General features: G+C 43.1%; 1 protein-coding gene across 1 annotated transcript in view; it reads left to right on the top strand.

Annotated features, from left to right (window-relative positions):
• The first annotated feature begins 463 nt into the window (after positions 1-463).
• Positions 464-23,993, top strand: part of LOC132825298 (kinesin-like protein KIF19) — a 303,850-nt gene continuing 280,320 nt past the window's right edge. The window contains exon 1 of the mRNA XM_060840402.1: positions 464-720. Within this exon, the coding sequence (XP_060696385.1) occupies positions 676-720 (45 nt within the window). The 5' untranslated portion in view covers positions 464-675. The remainder of the gene's footprint in view (positions 721-23,993) is intronic.

Below are 23,993 nucleotides of genomic sequence, written 5' to 3'. Positions count from 1 at the left end.
CGTCACCAATCTTCTACAGCTTTTCTTGCATCCGTTCCTTAATATTCTTAAATGCAGCATTGGTCACCTCAGCTGTTCGGTGCGACAGGAAATTCCACATTTTGACTACACGCTGGGTAAAGAAAATTGCTAGCTCACCGTCCACGCAATTTTGTCCCAAACCACTTTGCCCTTTTGTTGCTCCTCTACCTGTCAGCAGTTATTGGGGCCTGGGTGCAGAAATGCTGCTGGGTAGACGGTTTGCTTTCACTGCGTTCTCCCGCATCTTCATAAACGCTCTGCCTTGTTTATGCTCAGTAGTCACCTGTAGTCTCTAACTTGTGGCTCCGCCTTCCGTACAAACATTGACTGTTACCTCTGTTTCCTGGGTAGCTATTGCTAAGGCTCCGGCTGTTACTGAGGAACTGACTCCCTCACAAGTTTTAGCTTATTTGTTTTTTCTGAAGGTTTTGTTTTGCAGCAGCTGCCTGTTTCATTGGTCTGCGTAGCCGTGTATTTTCGAGACGTGTAGGGATCTCTGCTAACGCAAACTAATGTCGAACGATTGATGTACGACCGGGACACAGCGTTTCAGACTTCACAGTCAACAGGGGATCGTCCTAGAATTGCAGTCCTGGGGGACGAAGGAATGGAAGAGGCCAGCTGGAAATCTTGGACAACAGTATCTCCAGAGTCATGAAGGAGTTGGAAGTAGATTCAAGGATTTGTCACCAGCTCACGGTGGGTTCAGAAACAGTTCGTGATGCTGATTAAAGTGGCATTTCAGCGTTAATGCTAAAATATCTCCTCCAGGGCCCTCTTGTGGCGCAGTGGTAGAGACTCTACCCGGGACGTTTGTGTTCAAGTCCCACCTGCTCTAAAGGTGTATAATAATATCTTTGAAGAGGTTAAGTAGAAAAATAGGTTAAAATATCACAACATCCCCACCCCGCCAAAGTCAGGAAAAGCTGCCATCATTGAAAGATGGGCGAATGTGAGGACTGCAGATGCTGGAGATCAGAATCAAGATTATTGTGGGTGCTGGAAAAGTACAGTAGGTGAGGCAGCATCGGAGGAGTAGAAAAATCGACGTTTCGGGCAGGATCCCTTCATCAGGAGCTTGATTGAAGGTTCCTGCCCGAAACGTCGATTTTCCTGCTCCTCCGATGCTGCCTGGACCTGCTGTGCTTTTCCAGCACCACTCTAATCATTGAAAATGGTCTGAAACTTCATGGAGGTATCTGGGTCCAACTTATTGATCCATACCTGCTAAACCAGATAAGCCTGAAGCAAAGCTTGAGGCTGGAGTCAGAGCTAAGATTAACCTGAGCAGTTTGGTGACAAGAAGGGAATCGGAGGCTAGCAGGACAAGTACAGAGATCGTGTAGTGCAGGGTGAAACATGATCCCTGAATGTTGGGACCATGGCAATGACACGCCAACAAACCCTGACATAAATAATCAAGTATAAGCAGTTGCCCTGGAGTTTTGGTTAATTTTGCTTTGCAATACTCTTTCTCACATGAGACTCATTTGGTCTTGCCATTGATCACATGGATTGGATTCACGTCAATAGTTGCATGTTGGGAAAATAAAACCAACTGTTAAGAAAATAGTTGAGCTCAGCTTGAATACAGAGGTGTGGTTTGCTGCTCAGTTCTGGGCAATGAGGGCCAAAGGGCCTGTACTGCGATGTAATGTTCTAAAAAAATTGTTCTAACTCTTAGGTATTAATTCTCAATTGTTTTGAACTGTGGATCACTTAAACAAGCAGCTTCTTTCGGTTTAACCAACTGCAGCATCCATACTTGCAAGAATATAATTAGTTCACTGCTTTTTCCTTACTAAAGGTAAAATAGATTACATTTCCAATGGAGAGCGATGCCTATGGTTCTTTGTTTACAATGGCTAATTCCTTATATTCAACATTTTTTAAATTAAACATTATTAGTAAATTCTTACATCATGCAGAATCAAAGGTTCATTTTTGTTTTGTAAAGACAGCACATTTATTCAAAACATTCTAATGTGTTATAAACTCATCATAACCATCTTCTGAGAAACAAATACTGTTGATTCTGTGATTAATATGGATGTAATGTTATTCAAGCTAATAATTACAAGCAGAGACTCTCACAAGAGTAATAATTGAATGGTGGAAGCCCTCACAAGAATAATAGTTGGGTAGGCAGAGACCCTCACATGAGTAATAGTTGGCTAGGCAAACACTCTTACAAGAGTAACAGATGGATAGGCAGAGACTCTCAAATGAATAAAAGCACAGGAAATTGGGATAAGCACGCCTTTCTGACTTGATGGGCCAATGGGCCTTTTTTGACCTTAATGAATCTATAATAGTTTGGAAAGGTAGTGTTGGAGGGCACTCGTTGCACCTGCTTGAGACTATGTTTAGGAGGAAAGAGAATCGGTGAGGAAAACTGATACAAATAAATGGATTGTACTTGGAAAGAATTGCTGTAATGGCCTGAATAGTTCCACTTTTTGTTTTATAAGCTTTCAGAGTCAAGCAAATCATTGGAGTGAGAAATCTGATTTATATCTTTGTCTTTCAGTTCTTACATATTTTGGTGCTCACAACAGCCACCAGGATAGATTCTTAAAAAGGAATGAGAATAAGGCACTAAGACACTTGTTCCCCAATTTATAGTGCCTGCGGTCTCCTTGGCTGATGTCTTGTAACTTAGGACAAACCAGGAAACAAGATCAAATTTTCCAAGTCTGTGACATTTGGCATTGTGTCACTCAGCATTTTAACTTTGTCCTTCAGGAACCTTGCTTTTGTTTATTTTGATTGGTATTTGTCTTCAAGTTGAACACGTTTTTGACAAATTTGAATTTAATCAAAGTAACTGATGTAGGTATATTGAGTGTAGTTGTGTTGACTTCTATTTCTCAGAAAAAACTTCTACCAGCCCATCTCCCATGCTGTCAAAAGGTGTGGTGCTGGAAAAGCACAGCCAGCCAGGCAGCTTCCGTGGAGCAGGAGAATCAACGTTTCAAGCATAAGCTCCTCATCAGGATGTTGCAAGGATAATAAGAATAAGAAGAGTCATACTGGACTCAATGTTAACTTTGATTCTATTTCCACGTGTGTTTCAAAAAGCTTTGTACCTATAGTGGCATGTTTAGTCTTAAAGAGAAATTCAGCATTACAAAGATAAATGAGAAATATTCCTAAACCAATCTATTTTTCTTTAACAACTTCCCTGGTTTGGAATGAAAGAACACAGTCTTAAAACTATATTGAAAAACTTGTTAGAACACTTTCTGTTGGCTTTATTAGCACTATTTGTTTACTTTCTCTGTCTCACCTTATTGATAGCATTTCCATCATTGTAAAACCATGATATGCTCTGATTTATTAAGTTCATAATTATGTATTTGGTTACAATTAACTAGTGAGCCTGGGTATCATGGGTATGTGACAGTGATGAACCTATTATAACAAGGGTTCTGCTGCACCATAGCTGCAAAACCAAGTAGCAATACCATGACGTCCCTGCCTGCACATAAAGGATTACAGAACAATTTTAATGATCCACTATTTCTGATTTGTCACACTGCTTGCCGGACATTCAATGCTAGCTGTACAGAAATTTCCTGCAGCTGAATATTGGGAAGAATAAAGCAATTGTCCTATGTCCCTGCCACAAACTCTGCTGTTAGCTTTAAATAATTGAGACAACTCAGGCAACTGAGTCTGAAACACTGCTTCCAGCATTATTGTTATATTTCACATCAAGCTAAATTTCTGTCGTCATAATTGCTTCATTACCTAAAGTGCTTCCACCAATGTATTGTTGCTTGCTTCGCACATCCCTGTGACCCTCCAAAACACCATACTTTTCCGATTCTAAATCATTACTTTTAATAATTTCAACATTTCAACAATCATTTTAATCATTTCAGTATCCTAAATCCTTAACTCTTGAATACCCTTCCTGAATCGCCTTGTCTTTTCATCTATCTCTCTCTCTCCTCCTTTAATACCCACCTTAAAAACTCACTTTATTGACAATGTTTTTGGTCATCTGACCAGATACGTCCTTATTTGATGCACTGTCAGCTTTACTATGCCCTTATGAAACACATTGGAAAGTTTTGTTATATTGGATGTGCTGTATAACAAGTTCAAAAGCAGAACATTACAGATGAGACCAGAAATAAAGATGGAAGATGCATATCAAGATCTAATGGTGAATTCTTCAAAGCTCAGACCAGGCACCATCTGACCTTACTTCCTCAATCTGAACTGCTCTATCTTTCCACAGATGATATCCAACAAGCCGAGTATTTCCACTATTTTCTTTTTTTATTATATATATGCTTGTTGCTGTGCATCATCTCACAAACCATGTAGTAACTTCTTGTTATGGAGGATACTGCAATATTTCTTTGCTGTGAAACTCTGAAGATTAAACTTGATAGTACTAATTATGCAGGGCCACACCACCTACTTCACTATAAGTGTGAATCTTCTCAGGCAGTTGCTTGTGACTGAAATTGACTTTCTTCCACTCCAGAGTTGTGCATTCGGACATGACTGTACAGTTTAATATTGGATCCATGCACACAATATGCCTCAGGTGGAGCAGATGGTGTTTGCAGAGTTTCGGATGGGTGTAGTACTCAGATGTTCATACATTCGTTTCACTATTTACACTTGACCTTCACCTGGGCCTGTCAAAGACACTGGCACCTCCACAACTACTTCTCCAGTTTGGACTGATGTGATCTAGTGATTCCTACAAGTTAGTAGGAATCATACATTTTTTCAGGGAGCCTTTAAAGAGGACTATGATGTATTTCCTGTACCCTCCTCATAACTTCTTGCTATGATTTATATCAGATATATGAACAATGTGACTCATGCAACACAGCTGACTGGCAGTAAACTGTGCCCAAGACAGGGCATGTTGGTTTGGGAGAGTTACTGATACTGGAGCACCAATCCTTCCAGTGAATATTATGGAGGCATTGCTGGTGAAATTTCTCAAGGGGTGTGAGGTATGTGCTGTACATTGTCCATGACTCTAGTGCATGCAGGATGGACATAACACTGCCCTGAAGACCATATGTGGTTTGAGCTCTTTGTCATCAAACATTGTAAACCTAAAATGGTCAACGGTTGTGCTGGCCCACTAGTGTGATGTTGAATTTCATTGTCAATGTCTGCCCTCCCCGTGAGGAGGCTTCAAAGGAATGGGAATAGATTGACATTGTCAAGATCTGCAGCAAGCCACTGGACAGAGTTGGGAACATGCAATGGGAGCAGATTGTCAGACAGTCCTCATCTTCTGGATATGATGTAGAGGAGCCAGTGTTGGACTGGGATGGACAAAGTTAAAAACCACACAACACCATGTTATAGTCCAACAGGTTTATTTGGAAGCCCTAGCTTTCGGAGTGCTGCTCCTTCATCAGGTAGTGTGAAGCACTCCTGATGAAGGAGCAGCGCTCCAAAAAGCTAGTGCTTCCAAATAAACCTGTTGGGCTGCAACCTGGTGTTGTGTAATCTTCTGGATAGTTAGCCTAAGGTGCCTTCTCTTGTTGTGAAAACTAGACAATAGTTTGGATATTTAACTAATGGTCACACATTTAACACTGTTTTATGAATAACTTTCAGTGAACTTGCGTATTCTAAACTAACAGTATTTGTATATTTACTGGGGAAATGGCATTTATTAAAAGGATTTATTTCTCAGCAAAAGATCTGTTGTTGAATTTAAAGTTCACATTATATGCTTTTTGAAAAAGTGTGCATTTCTAATTTGCAATCTTAATGTAATCTAGCCCGAATCCTTGTTTTAAGTCACAAGTCTAAAGTAAGTTTTCAGATGAGAGTATTGGACTTTCTCTGCAGAATCAATCTCATTATTATACACGTTGCTTTGTTTATTTGATTCATTGTTTATTTCAAGCTGACAATATTTTGACAGTGACATGGAACATGAAGGAGTGATGTTAACTGAGGGAGGATGTGGATTAAGTTTCCAGACTATAGATTTGTTAAAATCCAGCTGCACTGCATAGGAGAGATGCTGAAAGTAGATGACTGCCCTCCTTTCCATGGGGTGGAATGGATGAAGAATGAAAATTGAAGAGCTTTTTCCAGGATCATCTAAAAAGCTTCCAGCAGATGGCTCTGTGTAGCTTTAGCAAAACAATATTTGTCAGCTTTCCTCCTAAAAGTGAAAGCCAGCTAGAACTAGTGGCAAAGAATCATCAGAGAGCAAGATTATTGCTGCTGTAATGTAATGACTGTCCTTAACAAGAAGCAAGCGCATGCTTTCCACAAGCCTTGCTACACCATACATCAATGGATCTTTTACTCGTAACAAACTCTGGCTAACTGATTCTACATCAGGAACAAATATATTTCTTTGAAATTAAAATGTCTTATTTGTTCAATTTAAAGAGACTTTCTCTGTATACTTGCTATCTGTGCCTTATCCCACCTGCTGTGCTCCTACCGTCAAGTTGTTAGACTGATTTTGACTGTCAGGGTGCTGGTGAGGCCACACCTGGGGTTTCCTTACTTGAGAAAGGATATATTAGCACTAGAGGGAATGCAGAGAAGGTTCACTAGGTTGATTCTATAGTTGAGGGGGTTGGTTTATGAGGAGAGACTGAGTGGACTCGGCTTATTTACATTGGAATTTATAAGAATGACAAGGGTGTTATAGGAACATATAAAATTATGAAGGGAATAGAGAAGATAGAAGTAGAGAGGATGTTACCACTGGCTGGTGAAACTAGGACAAGAAGGCATAGCCTCAAAATTAGGGGGAGCAGATTTAGAACTGAATTTAAATGTTGTGAAGCAGTGGAATTTCATGTGCAGTGAAGTAGTTGAGGCTTCCTCATTGAATGTTTTTAAAGCTAAGATAATTTTTTGAACAGTAAAGTGTGACATGTTGGCTCAGTGATTAGTACTGCTGCCTCACAGCATAAGGGACCCAGGTTTGATTCCAGCCTCAGGCAACTGTGTGTGGAGTTTGCACGTTCTCCCAGTGTTTGCATGGGTTTCCTCCGGGTGCTCCAGTTTCCTCCCACAGTCCAAAGATGTGCAGGTCAGGTGAGTTTGCCAAGCTGAATTGCCCAAAGTGTTCAGGAATGTGTAAGTTAGGTGCATTAGTCAGGGGTAAATGTAGAATGATATGAGAGGGGGAATGGGTCTGGGTGGGTTATTCTTCAGAGGCTTGGTGTGGACTTGTTGGGCCGAATGGCTTGTTCCCACACTGAAGGGATTCTATGAATTAAGGGTTATGGTGAGAGGGTGGGTAAGTGGAGTTGAATCCACGTAAAGGTCAACCATGATCTTATTAAATGGCAGAACAGGCTCCAAGTGATGGCCTATTCTTGTTTCTGATGTTCGTATGTAACCCTATCTATGTATCTCATAACTTTATAGACATTCTTAAATCTACCCTCAGCTTTGGCCACTATACAGAAAACAACCAGAGTTTTTCTAGCCTCTCTTCATAGCTCATACCCTTTAATCCAGGCAGCATCCTGGTAAACCTCTTCTGCACTCTCTCCAAAGCCGTCTCTTCCTTCCTGTAATGTGATGATGAGAGTTGAATGCAATCACTTTCCTTTTTTTTTAAAACATCTATTCTCATATTGCCTAGGTTGCTTCAACATTCTTTGTTTTTTACTTTTCTGCCAAACAAAACATGCTGTTGAAGTTTGTTTCTTGCATTCATCAGGACAGTAACAAAAATTCCAGATTTCAAAGGGAGCAACAATGAGTAAAGTAGGTTGACTGGATACAAGTCAACCCTGATTGATTAAAGGTGCTGCCATGGAGAATGCACAATTGAAATATTTACCCCGCACTTTGTTTACACAATGCCAGGTCATGTTCCTTTTTGCCGAGAGACAGCTTGCCAATTTCATAGAACACAGAACATTACAGTGCAGTACAGGCAATTTGGCCTACGATGTTGTACCGACCTGTGAAACCAATCTGAAGCCCGTCTAACCTACACTATTCCATTTTCATCCATATGTTTATTCAATGGCCATTTAAATGCCCTTAAAGTTGGCGAGTCTACTACTGTTGCAGGAAATGTTTTCCACGCCTCTACTACTCTCCGAGTAAAGAAACTACCCCTGACATCTGTCATATATCTATCACCCATAATTTAAAACTATGTCCCCTCATGCTTGCCTTCAGATTCAAGGAAGAAGGCTCTCACTGTCCACCCTATCTAACCCTCTGATTATCTTATATGTCTCAATTAACTCATCTGTCGAAAGTGTAGTGCTGGAAAAGCACAGCAAGTTCATTTCTGATTAACGGCTTATGCCCAAAACATTGATTCCTCTGCTCCTCGGATGCTGCCTGACCTGCTGTGCTTTGCCAGCACTATACTCTCAACTGATATCCAGCATCTGCAATCCTCACTTCCCTCAAGCCACCTCTCAACCTTCCTCTCTCTAATGAAAACAGCAAGTCCCTCAGCCTTTTCTCATAAGACCTTCCCTCCATGCCAGGCAACATCTGAGTAAATCTCCTCTGAACCCTTTTCAATGCTTCCATTCCCTTCCAATAAGTTGTGGTGACCAGAACTGTACACAATACTCCAAGCGCAGCCGCACCAGAGTTTTGTACAGCTGCAAGATGACCTCTTGGCTCTGAAACTCAACCCAATAAAAGCTAACACACCATATGCCTTCTTAACAACTCTATCAACCTGGTTGGCAACTTTCAGAGATCTCTGCACAGCGACACCAAGAGCTCCCTACTCATCTACACTACCAAGAATCTTACCATTACCCCAGTACTCTTTACTCCTGTTACTCCTTCCAAAATGAATCACCTCACAATTTGCCACCTCTCAGCCCAGCTCTGCAGCTTATCTATGTCCCTCTGTACCCCGCAACATCCTTCAGCATTATCCACAACTCCACTAACCTTAGTGTCATCTGCCAATTTACTAACCCATCCTTCTACACCCTCATCCAAGTCATTTATGAAAATGACAAACAGCAGTAACCCTAAAACAGTTCCTTGCAGTACACCCCTAGTAACTGAACTCCAGGATTAACATTTCCCATCAACCTGTTTTCTTTCAGCTAGCCAATTTCTGATTGAAACCATTAAATCACCCTCAATTCCATGCCTCCGTATTTTGTACAATACCTTATCAAGCGCCTTCTTGAAATCCATGCATATCACAACTGCTTTACTCTCATCCATCTGTTTGGTCACCTTCTCAAAGAACTCTAAGGTTTGTGATGCATGTCCTATCCTTCACAAAACCATGTTGACTATCCATAATCAAAGTATTCCTTTCTAGATGATTATAAAACCTGCCACTTAGAACCTTTTCCAACACTTTACCCACAACTGAAGTAAGGCTCACTGGTCTATAATCAAAAGAGTTGTCTCTACTCCCCTTCTTGAACAAGTGGACAACATTTGCTATCCTCCAGTCTTCTGGCACTATTCCTATAGAAACCGATGGCATAAAGATCAAACCCAAAGCCTTAGCAATCTCCTGCTTGGCTTCCCAGAGATTCTTAGGATAAGAATCAGCACGGTGGCACAGTGGTTAGCACTGCTGCTTCACAGCGCCAGAGACCGGGTTCAATTCCTGACTCAGGCGACTGACTATGTGGAGTTTGCACATTCTCCCCGTGTCTGTGTGGGTTTCCTCCCACAGTTCAAAGATGTACAGGTCAGGTGAATTGGCCAGGCTAAATTGCCTGTAGTGTTAGGTAAAGGGGTAGGGGTATGGGTAGGTTGCTGGTTGATGTGGACTTGTTGGGCTGAAGGGCCTGTTTCCACACTAAGTAATCTAATCTACACACACACACATATATATACACGCTCCAAACACCACCTCCATGTGGACCTCAATCCCATCTGATCTATTAGCCTGTATCTCAGTATTCTGCTGGACAACATTATCTTTTTCCAGTGTGAATACTGAATATTCATCTGGCACTACATCGAGCTCCTCAAACTCTGTCCTTTATTGGCCCTAATCTTTCTCTAGCCATTCGTTTATTCCTGATATACCAACAGAAAGCCTTAGGGTTTTCCTTGATCTTATCTGCCAACAACTTCTCACGTCCCTTCCTGGCTCTTCTTAAACTCTCTTTTAGGTCTTTCCTGGCTAACTTGTAACTCTAAAGCATCCTAACTGAGCCTTTGCATCTCATTCTAACATAAGCCTTCTTCCTCTTGACAATCGATTCAACTTCTTTAGTAAACTACGGGTCCCTTGCTTGATCACTTTCTCACTGCCCGACAGGCAAATACGTATCAAGAATATACAGTAGCTGTTCCTTGAATAAGCTGCACATTTCAATTGTGCTCATCCCCTGAAGTTACCTTCCCTATCCTATGCATCCTAAACCTTGCCTAATCGCATCACAATTGCCTTTCCCCCATCTGTAACTTTGCCTGCAGTATATACCTATCCTTTTCCATCGCTAAAGTAAACATAATCAAAATTGTGGTCACTATCATCAAAGTGTTCACCAACTCCAAATCTAACACCTGGCCTGGTTCATTACACAGTACCAAAACCAATGTGGCCTATCTACATACTGTGTCAGGAACTTTGGGCAGCACGGTGGCACAGTGGGTTAGCACTGCTGCCTCACAGCGCCCGGGTTCAATTCCTGACTCAGGCGACTGACTGTGTGGAGTTTGCACGTTCTCGCCGTGTCTGCGTGGGTTTCCTCCGGGTGCTCCGGTTTCCTCCCACAGCCCAAAGATGTGCGGGTCAGGTGAATTGGCCATGCTAAATTGCCCGTAGTGTTAGGTAAGGGGTAAATGTAGGGGTATGGGTGGGTTGTGCTTCGGCGGGTCAGTGTGGACTTGTTGGGCCGAAGGGCCTGTTTCCACACTGTAAGTAATCTAATCTAATCTAAAAAAAACTCCTCCTGCACACATTGGACAAAAACTGACCCATCTAAAGTACTCCATTATAGTATTTCCAGTCAATATTTGGAAAGTTAAAGTCCCCATAACAACTATCCTGTTACTCCCGCTCCTATCCAGAATCATCTTTGCTACATCTCTGGAACTATTTGGAGGCCTACAGTAAACTCGCAGCAGGGTGACCCCTCCGTTCCTGTTTCTAACCTCCCCATCTCTAATGCCAGCTTCCTCCGCTGCCAACCTTCGGCATCTGTATCCAATACAGATTCAAGGAGGCAGTGGCAAAGCCATGTAGATGAGTTCTCAAACGTCCTTTCTGCCACCATAATACTGTCCTTGACTAACAATGCCACACCTCCCCCTCTTACCACCTTCCCTGATCTTACTGAAAAATCTAAACCCTGGAACCTGCAACAACCATTCCTGTCCCTGCTGTATCCATGTCTCCAAAAGGGCCACAACATCGAAGTCCCAGGTACCAACCCATGCTGCAAGTTCACCCACCTTATTCCGGATGCTTCTGACATTGAAGTTGACACACTTAAAACCTGATTCCTGCTTGCCAGTGCATTCTTGTAACCTTGAAACCATATTTGACCTCATTACTCTCAAACTCCGGACACAAACTACAATTCAGCTTCTCATTCCCCTGCTGACTTAGCTTAAACCCTCCCCAAGAGCACCAGCAACTCTCAAATCTCCCTCTCCAGGATATAGGTACCCCTCTGGTTCAGGTGTAGACCATCCTGTATTTAGAATCCCATCTACCCTGCTTGCCTCATATTTAAACGTAGCCCAGTCCAATCAGTTTTTCAGGTCTTGGGGAAATGCAGTGATTAAAGGGAGATGAGGACTGCTTGGTTCAGGGATCATTAACTTGATTTTTACAACCTCCCCATCTCTAATGCCAGTTTCCTCCGCTGCCAACCTTCAGCATCTGTATCCAATACAGATTCAAGGAGGCAGTGGCAAAGCCATGTCTGAGCCCAGCACAAGTCCCTGTGGCATTGGCAATGGCTGCATCAAAGCAGACTCATGGCAGCAGTGGATTAAAATTTGAGCTAGTGCAGTACCATGGGATATCAGTGGCATCTGCATGATGAGGACCAGCATGGACTTAGTAGTGAGCAAGTTGGCGGAGGAGAGATGGCACCAGGAGAGATAGGGAAGCATGGTGGCTCAGTGGGTAGCACTACTGCCTCACAGCACCAGGGACCCAGGTTCAACCCCTGCCTCAGGTGAGGGTCTGTGTTGAGACCATGAGAACATAAGACCATAAGACATAGGAGTGGAAGTAAGGCCATTCGGCCCGAGTCCACTCCGCCATTCAATCATGGCTGATGGGCATTTCAACTCCACTTACCCGCATTCTCCCCGTAGCCCTTAATTCCTTGTGACATCAAGAATTTATCAATCTCTACCTTGAAGACATTTAGCGTCCCGGCTCCACTGCACTCTGCGGCAATGAATTCCACAGGCCCACCACTCTCTGGCTGAAGAAATGTCTCCACATTTCTATTCTGAATTTACCCCCTCTAATTCTAAGGCTGTATCCACGGGTCCTAGTCTCCTCGCCTAACGGAAACAATTTCCTAGCGTCCACCCTTTCCAAGCCATGTATTATCTTGTAAGTTTCTATTAAATCTCTCCTTAATCTTCTAAACTCCAATGAATACAATCCCAGGATCCTCAGCCGGTCCTCGTATGTTAGACCTACCATTCCAGGGATCATCCGTGTGAATCTCCACTGGACACGCTCCAGTGCCAGTATGTCCTTCCTGAGGTGTGGGGACCAAAACTGGACACAGTACTCCAAATGGGGCCCAACCAGAGCTTTATACAGTCTCAGTAGCACAACGGTGCTTTTATATTCCAACCCTCTTGAGATAAATGACAACATTGCATTCGCTTTAGAACATAGAAGGATACAGCGCAGTACAGGCCCTTCGGCCCTCGATGTTGCGCCGACCGAATCCTACCTAACCTATACTAGCCCAATAACTTCCAAATGCCTATCCAATGCCCGCTTAAATGACCATAAAGAAGGAGAGTTCACCACTGATACGGGCAGGGCATTCCATGAACTCACAACCCGCTGTGTGAAGAATCTACCCCTAACATCTGTCCTATACCTACCACCCCTTAATTTAAAGCTATGTCCCCTAGTAACACCTGACTCCATTAGCGGTAAAAGGTTCTTAGTATCTACCCTATCTAAACCCCTAATCATCTTATACACTTCTATCAGATCTCCCCTAAACCTTCTCTTCTCCAATGAGAACAGCCCCAAGTGCCTCAGCCTTTCCTCATAAGATTTTCCTACCATTCCAGGCAACATCCTGGTAAACCTCCTCTGCACTCGTTCTAAAGCTTCCACATCCTTCCTATAGTATGGCGACCAAAACTGCACACAATACTCCAGATGAGGCCTCACCAGAGTCTTATACAACTGCAACATGACCTCAGGACTCCGGAACTCAATTCCTCTGCCAATAAAGCCCAGTACACCATATGCCTTCCTCACAGCACTATTTACCTGGGTGGCAACTTTCAGAGATCTGTGTACATGGACACCAAGATCCCTCTGCTCATCCACACTACCAAGTAGCCTACCATTAGCCCAGTAATCCATCATCTTGTTATTCCTACCAAAGTGAACGACTTCGCACTTAGCTACATTGAATTCCATTTGCCACATTTCCGCCCAGCTCTGCAACTTATCTATATCCCGCTGTAACCTACCACTTCCTTCCTCACTATCCACAACTCCACCGACTTTCGTGTCATCCGCAAACTTGCTTACCCAGCTTTCAAGTCCTTCCTCTAGATCATTTATAAAGATAACAAAAAGCAATGGTCCCAAAACAGATCCTTGTGGTACACCGCTAGTAACTGCGCTCCAAGATGAACATAATCCATCAACTACTACCCTCTGTCTCCTTCCAGCCAGCCAATTCCTAATCCAAACCTCTAATGTATCCTCAATGCCATACCTCCGAAGTTTTAGCATTAGCCTACCATGGGGAACCTTATCGAACGCCTTACTAAAATCCATATACACAACATCTACTGCTTTACCCTCATCCACTTCCTTAGTCACCTTCTCAAAGAACTCAATAAGGTTTGTGAGGCACGACCTGCCCTTCACAAAACCATGCTGGCTATCCCTGATCACGTTATTCCTACCCAGATGTTCATAAATCTTATCCCTTACCATTCTCTCTAAGACTTTGCCCACCACTGAAGTCAGACTCACTGGCCTATAGTTACTAGGGCTATCCCTACTCCCTTTCTTGAACAATGGGACCACATTCGCTATCCTCCAGTCCTCTGGTACTATTCCCGTAGACAATGACGACATAAAAATCACGGACTCAACCTGTATGTTTACCTTTAGAGAATCCTCGACTAGCACTCCCAGATCCCTTTGTACTTTGGCTTTACGAATTTTCTCACCGTTTAGAAAGTAGTCCATGCTTGTATTCTTTTTTCCAAAGAGTTTGCGCATTCTCCCCATGTTTGTGTGGGTTTGTGCTGGTTTTCTCCCACAATCCAAAGATGTGCAGGTCAGGTGAATTGGCCATGCTAAATTGCCCTTAATGTCATGCGCATTAGTCAGGGGTAAATATAGGGTGGGAGATGGGTCTGGGTGGGTTGCTCATTGGTGTGGACTTCTTGGACCAAAGGGCTTGTTTCTTTACTGTAGGGATTCAAATCTAATTGAAATGCACATGATCTCAGGAAGCGCTTTACAACCGATCTAGAATCTCAGGCGAGTGCTCTCAGGCACAGCAGCAGCAAGGTGAATTTAAATTCAATGAATAAGACTGGAATTAAAAGCCAATGCAATAGCAACCCTGTAACTGCTACTAATTGTTTTAAAAATCAAATCTTATTCACTGAACTACAGTCAGGAGGAAAATCTGTTGTCCCCACCTGCTCTGGCTACATGAGACACCAGACCCACAACGAGGTGGTTAACTCTTAATGGCCTTCTCAAATGAGCTAGCAAGCCATTTTGATGTGTCAAGCAGCTAGAGGAAAACAAATAAAGAATGAAACTGGACATACCATTTGCCAATGCCCTCAGCATTGGAAAGAAGTACAAAAACAGCCCTGGAGACTCTTCAATATGAAAGACTGGATGCTTGTGCCAAAGTTGGGAGATTTGTCTCATGCACTATTCTAGCAACATTGGACATGGTCATACTCATGGAATTTTGCCTTACAGCCAACACCACCATCACATTCCCAGGTTAATCCTGTCCCACCAGCAGGGCAGACCCACCAAAAATGGAAACTGTCATATACGCTCGGGAGGGAGTTGCCCTTGGAATTATCAACATTGATTCTACAGTACAGGAAGTCTGATGGCATCTGGCCAGACATGGGCAAGGAACTCTCCTGCTGACTCTCCTGTTGCTACCTTTTTGTTAGAAATAACAGCAAAATGGACTGTAATTTAAAATGGTAAAAAAAATTACAGCATGCTACTGTACAGAGTGACCTGGTGACCATGTGCATGAATCACAAATAGTTGGTTTGCAGGTGAAACAGGTGACCAAGGCGGCAAATAGAATATGGTCATTCAATGCCAGTGGGATGGAGTTAAAAATTAAGGAGGTTATGCTGCATAGGGCACTGGTGTGGTCATACCTGGTGTAGTCATACCTGGTGTACGGTGTACAGTTGTGGTTTCCTTGAGGATGGCACACAGTGCCAGGGAGCAGTGTTCAATTCCAGTTTTGGGTGACTGTCTGTGTGAGAATTTGCATATTCTCCTCATGTTTGTGAGAGTTTCCTCTGGATGCCTTGGTTTCCTCCCACAGTTCAAAAATGTGCAGGTTAGGTGGATTGGCTATGCTAAATTGCCCCATAGTGTACATGGGGCAAGCTACATGGTTTAGCCATGGGAAATGCAGGGTATGGAGGGGAAGGGCTGCTCTTTTGATGGGTGGTGTGGACTCATTGGACTGAATGGCATGTTTCCAAACTGTAGATATTCTATGAAATGACGTACTGGCACTGGAGGGGATGCAGAGGAGGTTCACTAGGTTGATTCTGCCCTTTTCTCATTGGAACGGTGAAGGATGAGGGGTGACTTGATAGAGGTTTATAAGATGAACAGGGGAATAGATAGAGTAGAGAGTCAGAGACTTTTTCCACGGGTACAATAGAGTGTTACAAGGGGACATAAATTTAAGGTGAAGGGTGGAAGGTATGGGGGTGGTGATGTCAGGGGTAGGTTCTTTACCCAGAGTGTGGTGGGGGCGTGGAATGCGCTGCCTGTGGGAGTGGCAGAGTCAGAATCATTGGTGACCTTTAAGCGGCAATTGGATAGGTACATGGATAAGTGCTTAAGCTAGGACAAATGTTCGGCACAACATCGTGGGCCGAAGGGCCTGTTCTGTGCTGTAATGAGTAGATCATCCAGCGCACCATCCTGTGCCATTTCACCATCTACAGTCTGGCCCCACCAAAGAGATATTTTTTCCTCATCCTTGTCTGCTTTCTGCAGGAACCGTTCCCTCTGCAACTCTCTCATTAGGTCCACAATGTCCACCAACCTCTCCCCCACACATGGTACCTTTCCCTGCAGCTGCAGGAGGCACAACCCCACTGCCACAGCTCACCTCTTACTTCTGTCCAAAGCTGTAAAGAATTATTCCAGGTCCAGCAGATTCACCTGCCTTTCCTCTAACCTGATTAGTACTGCATTTGTTGCAGTCTCCTCTATATCGGAGAGGCTGAGCACAAACTCGCACACCAGTTCAGGGAACATTTGTGGTCCGCCTTTCCAATCAATCCCACCTTTTGATTGACAGCCATTTCAACTCTGCCTCACGCACTCCAGCAACATGCCTATTCTTGGCTTCCTCCACCAAACTGGCAGGAAGAACACCTCATCTACTGCCTCAGAAGCTAACAACCTTACGGCCTCAACATAGAATTCACCAGCTTCCAAATCTCCCCATGTCCAACCGCATCCCAGATCATGCCCTCCCTCTCCACCCTGCCCTTTTGACCTGAGACAACCTATCTATCTTCCTTCCTACCTAACTGCCCCACCCTTCACACTGACTAATCATAATTACGTCCTACCTGCATCCACCCTATCGCCATCCTACTTCCCTTTCCCCCAGCCTCACACCCCTCCCTCTTCATTTCTCAGCCCCCTTCCCCATTCCCCTTCCAAGGCCTGATGAAGGGTCCGACCAAAAACATCAACTCTGCTGTTCTATGGATGCTGCTTGACCTGCTGTGCTTTTTCCCACCTCCACATTTTAATCGACGCTGACCTACTAGCATCTGCAGTCCTCACTATCTTCATGCTCCAGTCACACTTGGAAATCTCAAGTTTAGGCAAGGATTTGATAAATGGGTCATATCATTGTTTAATGGTTATTGAATCTTCTGATGAGGAACTTTATTTCTATTCTAATGTTTGTATTCATCTCAGGGACTTGTGTGCTCTTCTCACAGAAATTTAAATCAAAAGGCTCCTTCACATTTTTAGGTGTTGGGGTTGTCCATTTCGATCAGCATGGTCAGAGCAAAAAATTACTCAAAGCGTCAATATTTGCCTCTTCATTTCATAAAACTGGAGTGAATGAACTAAACTCTGCTCAACATTTGAATATGTTCCAACGTACAGCATTCTCATGTTTCACTACTGAAGGTGATTATCACCATGTAAAATGTGGTAATCATCTCAGTAAGTGGCAAGGTTGGCTCTTAACTAGAAGCTTATGGATTCAAATCCTGCTCTGGAGACTGAGTATATAATCCTGGTTGACCCTACTTCCTGGACAGGTGACCCAGGTTCAAGTCCCATTTGGTCTAGAGGAGTGGCATATCATGTCTGAAACGGGTGATGAGGAAATATCATTGACACAGGCTGACATTCCAGTGTGGATGTATTTATTGTATTCTATTGCTCTGACCAGCACAGAATGAAACAGGCCAGGTGTTAGATTTGGAGTTGGTGAGCACTTGTTGCGATAGTGACCAAAATTCAGTTGTTTACTTTAGTGATAGAAAGGGATACGTATATAACACAGGGCAAGAGTTATAGATGGAGGAAAGGCAAATTATGAATTGATTAGGCAAGATTTAGGATGACTAGGATGGGGAAGAAAACTGCAGGGGATGGGCAGGATTGAAGTGTGGAGCTTATTCAAGGAACAGCGAATGTTCTTGATAAGTATGTACTGGTCAGGCATGGAGGAAGTAGTTGAGATAGGGAGCCGTGGTTTACTAAAAAAGTTGAATCTCTTGTCAAAAGGAAGAAGGTGGCTTGTTAGGATGTGAAGATGTGAAGGGAGTTAGGGCACTTGGGAGTTACAGGATAGCCAGGAAAGACCTAAAGAAAGCTAAGAAGAACCAGGAGGAGACATGAGAAGTCATTGGCAATCATCTTTAGGGTTTTCCTTGATCCTCTGGGTATATCAGGAATAAAAGAATGGCCCTAATTTTTCTCAAGTCAATCAAGGACAGTAGTGGGAAGTTGTGTGTGGAGATTGGGGAAATGCTAAATGATATTTTTCCTCAGTATTCACATGGTCTTTTTCCAATGTTGTCAAGGAGAATACTGAGATACAGGCTATTAGACTGGACGGGATTGAGGTTCACAAGGAGGTGATGTTTGCAGAGCCTTTGGCTTTGATATTTATATTGTCATTGTCTACATGAATAGGGCCAGAAGACTGGAGGATAGCAAATGTTGTTCCCTTGTTCAAGAGGGGAATAGAGACAACCCTGATAATTATAAACCAGTGAGCCTTACTTCGATTGTTGGTCAAGTGTTGGAAAAGTTTCTAAGAGATTAGATGATTATAAATCCTGAGAAGAATAAGTTGATTAGGAATAGTCAACATGGTTTTGTGAAGGGTAGGTCATGCCTCCCAAACCTTTGAGTTCTTCGAGAAGGTGACCGAGGGTAAAATGGTTGATCTGGTGTATATGGATTTCAGTAAGACATTTGATAAGGTTCTCCATGGTAGGCTATTGCACAAAACATGGAGGCATGGGATGAGGATGATTTAGTGGTTTGGATCAGAAATTGACTAGCTGAAAGAAGACAAAGGGTGGTGATGATGGGAAATGTTCATCCTGGAGTTCAGTTACTAATGGTGTACTGCAAAGATCTATTTTGGGGTTGCTGCTGTTTGTCATTTTTATAATATGAACTGGATGAAGGCGTAGAAGGATGGGTAAATAAATTTGTGATGACACCAAGGTCAGTGGAATTATGGATAGTGCTGAAGGATGTTGCAGGTTATAGTAGGGCATAGATAAGCTGCAGAGCTGGACTGAGAGGTGGCAAATGGAGTTTAATGCTGAAATGTGTGAGGTGATACTCCTTCCAAAGTGTAACAGGAATAGAGAGTACTGGGATAATGGTAAGATTCTTGGTAGCGTAGATGAGCAGAGAAATCTGTGTCCTGGTGCATAAATCCCTCAAAGTTGCCACCAAGGTTGAGGGGGTGGTTAAGAAGGCATATGATGTGTTAGCTTTTGTTGGGAGAGGGATTGAGTTTTGGAGCCACAAGGTCATGCTGCAGTTGTCCAAAAGTTTGGTCTGCCAAAATTGGAGCATTGTGTACAGTTCTGGTCGCAGCATTATAGGAAGGATGTAGAAGCATTGGAAAGGGTTCAGAGGAGATTTGCTCAGATGTTGCCTGGTATGGAGGGAAGATCTTATGAGGAAAGGCTGTGGGACTTGATGCTGTTTTCGTTGGAGAGAAGCTGAGAATGTGTTGCTGGTTAAAGCACAGCAGGTTAGGCAGCATCCAAGGAACAGGAAATTCGACGTTTTGGGCCAGAGCCCTTCATCGAGAAGGTTGAGTGGTGACTTGAGTTATAAGATAATCAGAGGGTCAGATAAGTTGGACAGTGAGAGCCTTTTTCCTCTGATGGTGATGGCGAGCACGAGAGAACATAGCTATAAATTGTGAGGTGATAGATATAGGATAGATGTCAGAATTGGTTTCTTTACCAAGACAAGTGTGGAATGCACTGTCTGCAACAGTAGTAGGCTCACCAACTTCAGGGCATTAAAATGGTCATTAGATAAACATTTGAATGAAAATGGAATAGTGTAGGATAGATAGGCCTCAGATTGGTTCCACAGATCAGCACAACATTGAGGGCTGAAGGGCCTGTAATGCATGGTAATGTTCTATGCAATAGAAACACACCCATGTTCGACATCTTTGTGAATGCCAGTGGTATAACATTTAGATCATTTACATTGATGCATCCTAAAGTATTTGTTGCTATGGATGCATTTTATTATGTAAGGAGATCAGCAAGAAGCTTTCTAAAATGAAGTGAAGTGAAGCGAAGCAAAAAGAACAGATGTCACAATATGTAGGAAGCAGACAGATTATTTCAAAAAATTGCTTGTTAATTTGGGAATGGAATTATCTCACCTTGTTCTGAGTAAAGCTCAGGATGGCTGGAGGTCATGTTAGATTGGATTGGTGGGGTCAGTCTGTTCACTTCCTGATCTTGATGACTTTTCACATGAGTGTGGGAATAGAGATTGAGAGCAGGTCACCTTGGGTCACTTCGTTGTTAATAGAATCCATACAATGGAAGTGGGCCATTTGACCAATCCAGTCTATGCTGGCTCTCCAAAGAGCATCCCACTCAAGCCCCATCTCCATCCCTGTAACCCTGCGTAGCCCTGGCTAATCCACTAGCACATCTTTGGACAGAGTAGAAATAAGAGCACCCAGAGGAAACCCACATAGACATAGTCAGAATTGCACAGCATGGAAACAGACCCTTCAGTTCAACCCATCCATGCTGGCCAGATATCCCAACACAATCTAGTCCCACCTGCCAGTACCCAGCCATATCCCTCCAAACTCTTCCTATTCACATACCCATCCAAATGACTCTTAAAAATGTTGCAATTGCACCAGCCTCCATCACTTGTTCTGGCAGCTCATTCTATACATGTACCAACCTGTGAGAAAATGTTGCCTCGTAGATCTCATATCTTTCCCCTCTCACCCTAAACTTATGCCCTCTAGTTCTGGACTCCCTGACCCCAGGGAAAAGACTGTCCATTTATCCTATCCATGCCCCTCAATTTTGTAAGCCTCCAGGAGGTCACCCCTCAGCCTCCAATGTTCCAGGGAAACAGCCCCAGCCTGTTCATCCTCTCCCTATAGTTAAAATCCTCCAACCCTGGCAACATCCTTGTTAATCTTTTTTGAACCCTTTCAAGTTTCACAACATCTTTCCGATAGGAAGGAGACCAAAATTGAACGCAATATTCCAACAGTGGCCTAACCAATGTCCTGTACAGCCGCAACATGACCTAACTCCTGTACTCAATACTGAGTAATAAAGGAAAGCATACCAAACACCTTCTTCACTATCCTATCTACCAGTGACTCCACTTTCAAGGAAGTATGAACCTGCACTCCAAGTGAGAACTCACCATTTGGATACAGAACTGGCTCAAAAAGGTAGAAGACAGAGGGTGGTGGTGGAGGGTTGTTTTTCAGACTGGTAGCCTGTGACCAGTGGAATGCCACAAGGATCAGGACACGGCGAGAATTTGCAAGTTCATGCAGATTGTCACCCAAGGAATGGATTGAACCTGAGTGCCTGACACTGAGGTAGTGTTAACCACTGAACCACCATGCTGCATTGTAACTTGTTTCACTCAAAACGAGAGTCCAGCAATGATGGTCTGCTCACTCTTTTTCCATCCATTTCTCAGTAGGCTGCCACATTGACCAAATGCTAAGAAGAAAATTCCCTAAGAGAACAAAATTGAACATATGAAATGACCTCATAATCAAGATTGTGTCACAGTGTTAGAAGCAGAGTGCTGCAATTCTGCAATTCTAATTTTTTAAATAATTCTTTAAGTATGCAAGAAATATAGAATCAAAATATGCAGTATGAATCTTTCTGAAAAAATAAAGGTAGGATTTTGTTCACTATCAATGTATTTGTGTTCTCAATTATACACATTGTGTTACGAGGACAGTACCTTTGGAGAAAGGTTAATTAGGATGTCTGTCAAATTAGGTGCCACCATTCAAAACAATATTATATTGTATACTGGAACATGAGATTGTGAATAATATTGTACAGTGTCTACAATTTAAGATAATGGAACTGGTTTTGAGTTTATCTTGAAAAAGAATGCAGGGGCACTGATTTGTTCTCCTTCTGAACACTGCATGCCTTATTTACACGGATCTTCCAGTGCTATTTTCTTTGGGAACATTAGCATTAACCATGAGGCTTAAGCTACTGCTCCAGAGACTTGATTTTAAATCCCATTTGACAGCTGGAAAATGTACATTAAATTAATCAATGGATCTGGAATAAAATGCTTGTCTCATTCATATTATTCCTCACATTGTTGCACTATTATAAAACCAGCTGTCCACTAACTTGTGGACTTTTCATCCCACACTTGATTCACCTGACCATTTAGAAAACTGCCCTTCATTTCTTTACAGCTCTCCCCTCCTCATTCCTGAAGGGCTTATGTCCGAAACATCGATTCTCCTGCTCCTTGGATGCTGCCTGACCTGCTGCGCTTTTCCAGCAACACTTTTTCAGCTCTCCCAAACCCCTTCACCTCCTTTGGAATGCAACGTAATACCTCCCAGTTTTGACAATGATCAGTCTCCTTTAGCAGCTTAGCATTGGTTCCTATTAGATTACACTTCCTGTGAAGCACTCTGCTACATTTTACAGTATTAAAAAGGTAATTTCTAAATGTAAGCTGTTCTTGTTGGATTTGGCCCATTTTTGTTGTGATGGCTTCAATAACAGAGCAACATTAAATGAATATTCCTGCAATTTTCAGTCACTTATTGTCAGACTTGGTTTTATGTTATGAAACAATGATAAGCTGAATACAAGTAGGAATGGGCAACACTGTTGATATGGTCCTCATTCTTAACCACCCTCTCAAAATATTCCAATGTAGCAAAGTATAGCAGCATTCTCTTATTCAAGTTCCTGGGATAGGTAATCCTCAATCCATTCCTATACTGTTTGGCAATTGGGATTCTCCATATATTTAATGAGGGCAAGGGACTGAAAGAAGTACACAGATGCCAGTATCCCTTCAAGTCACCCTTGACTTACTTGTGCACAGTACATTGAATTGGCTGGCCATAGTCAGTCAGTGCCCTGAACAGAGGAGATTCTTACCCAGTTATATCATCGTTTATTAAAACTGTACAAAATACAAAAGAGTCAACAGTAAACAACAATTCACAGAAAAATAGAGGCAGAAAACCAGACCCCAAGCCCCATCATACAATCAATTTATAGGGAAATACAGTCAAACCCCAAATCCCACCATAACCTATTAGAAAGAAAACATTACATGAATGTCCAAAACAAATCCAACCAACCAAGTAATAGAAGCTGTGCCCAGCAAATGGCCTGCCCCTACCCACTAAAAGCAGCCTGCTCTAATCCCTCTTCCAGTTTTCTGCTTGCCCCTGCACCTCTTGCAGCTTCTCTGTCTGCTCCTGCGCCCCTCCCAGCCACCTCTAGGAAGCCTGTCCCAATACCTTCCTGGGGATGGAAACACTCAGGACAACCTACCCACCTTCTGGCTCTCTGGATGGCCTACCCACCTTCTGGTTGTTAGGGTGACAGCTTTCGTGATGACCTGTGAATCTTCTGGCCCACCTTCACTTTGGAAGTACAGAGTACTGGGCTAGATGGGCTTCAGATTGTTTCACAGATCCCAACATCAAGGGCTGACTGGCTTGAACTGCATTGTATTGTTCAGAGAGAATATGTTCCATTCACAGAAGCACAGTCCATACACAAAGGCGCAGTCCACACAGAGGGTAGGTCTACTTGCGCGGGCACAACTCAAGTGCCAACTCAAGAGCACAAGGCCAGGTCATGTTGCCATGTCACCCTAGAACTCAAGTTCCTCCAGCAGTGCCACTGGCTTTAACCAGCCAGTTCAGGAACCAGTTCTAACAAACAGCAGTACATACTGGCTGCAACTCAGAAATCAGTTCTCCAATAGACGTACACTGGCTGTGGCCAGCCAGCTCGGAGTCAGTTCTCAACGGAGGAGA

Source organism: Hemiscyllium ocellatum, chromosome 20 (assembly GCF_020745735.1).
Source record: "Hemiscyllium ocellatum isolate sHemOce1 chromosome 20, sHemOce1.pat.X.cur, whole genome shotgun sequence".
NCBI classification, from domain to species: domain Eukaryota; kingdom Metazoa; phylum Chordata; class Chondrichthyes; order Orectolobiformes; family Hemiscylliidae; genus Hemiscyllium; species Hemiscyllium ocellatum.
Note: the sequence above shows the minus strand (reverse complement) of the source record. Positions and strands in the feature narration are given on the sequence as shown.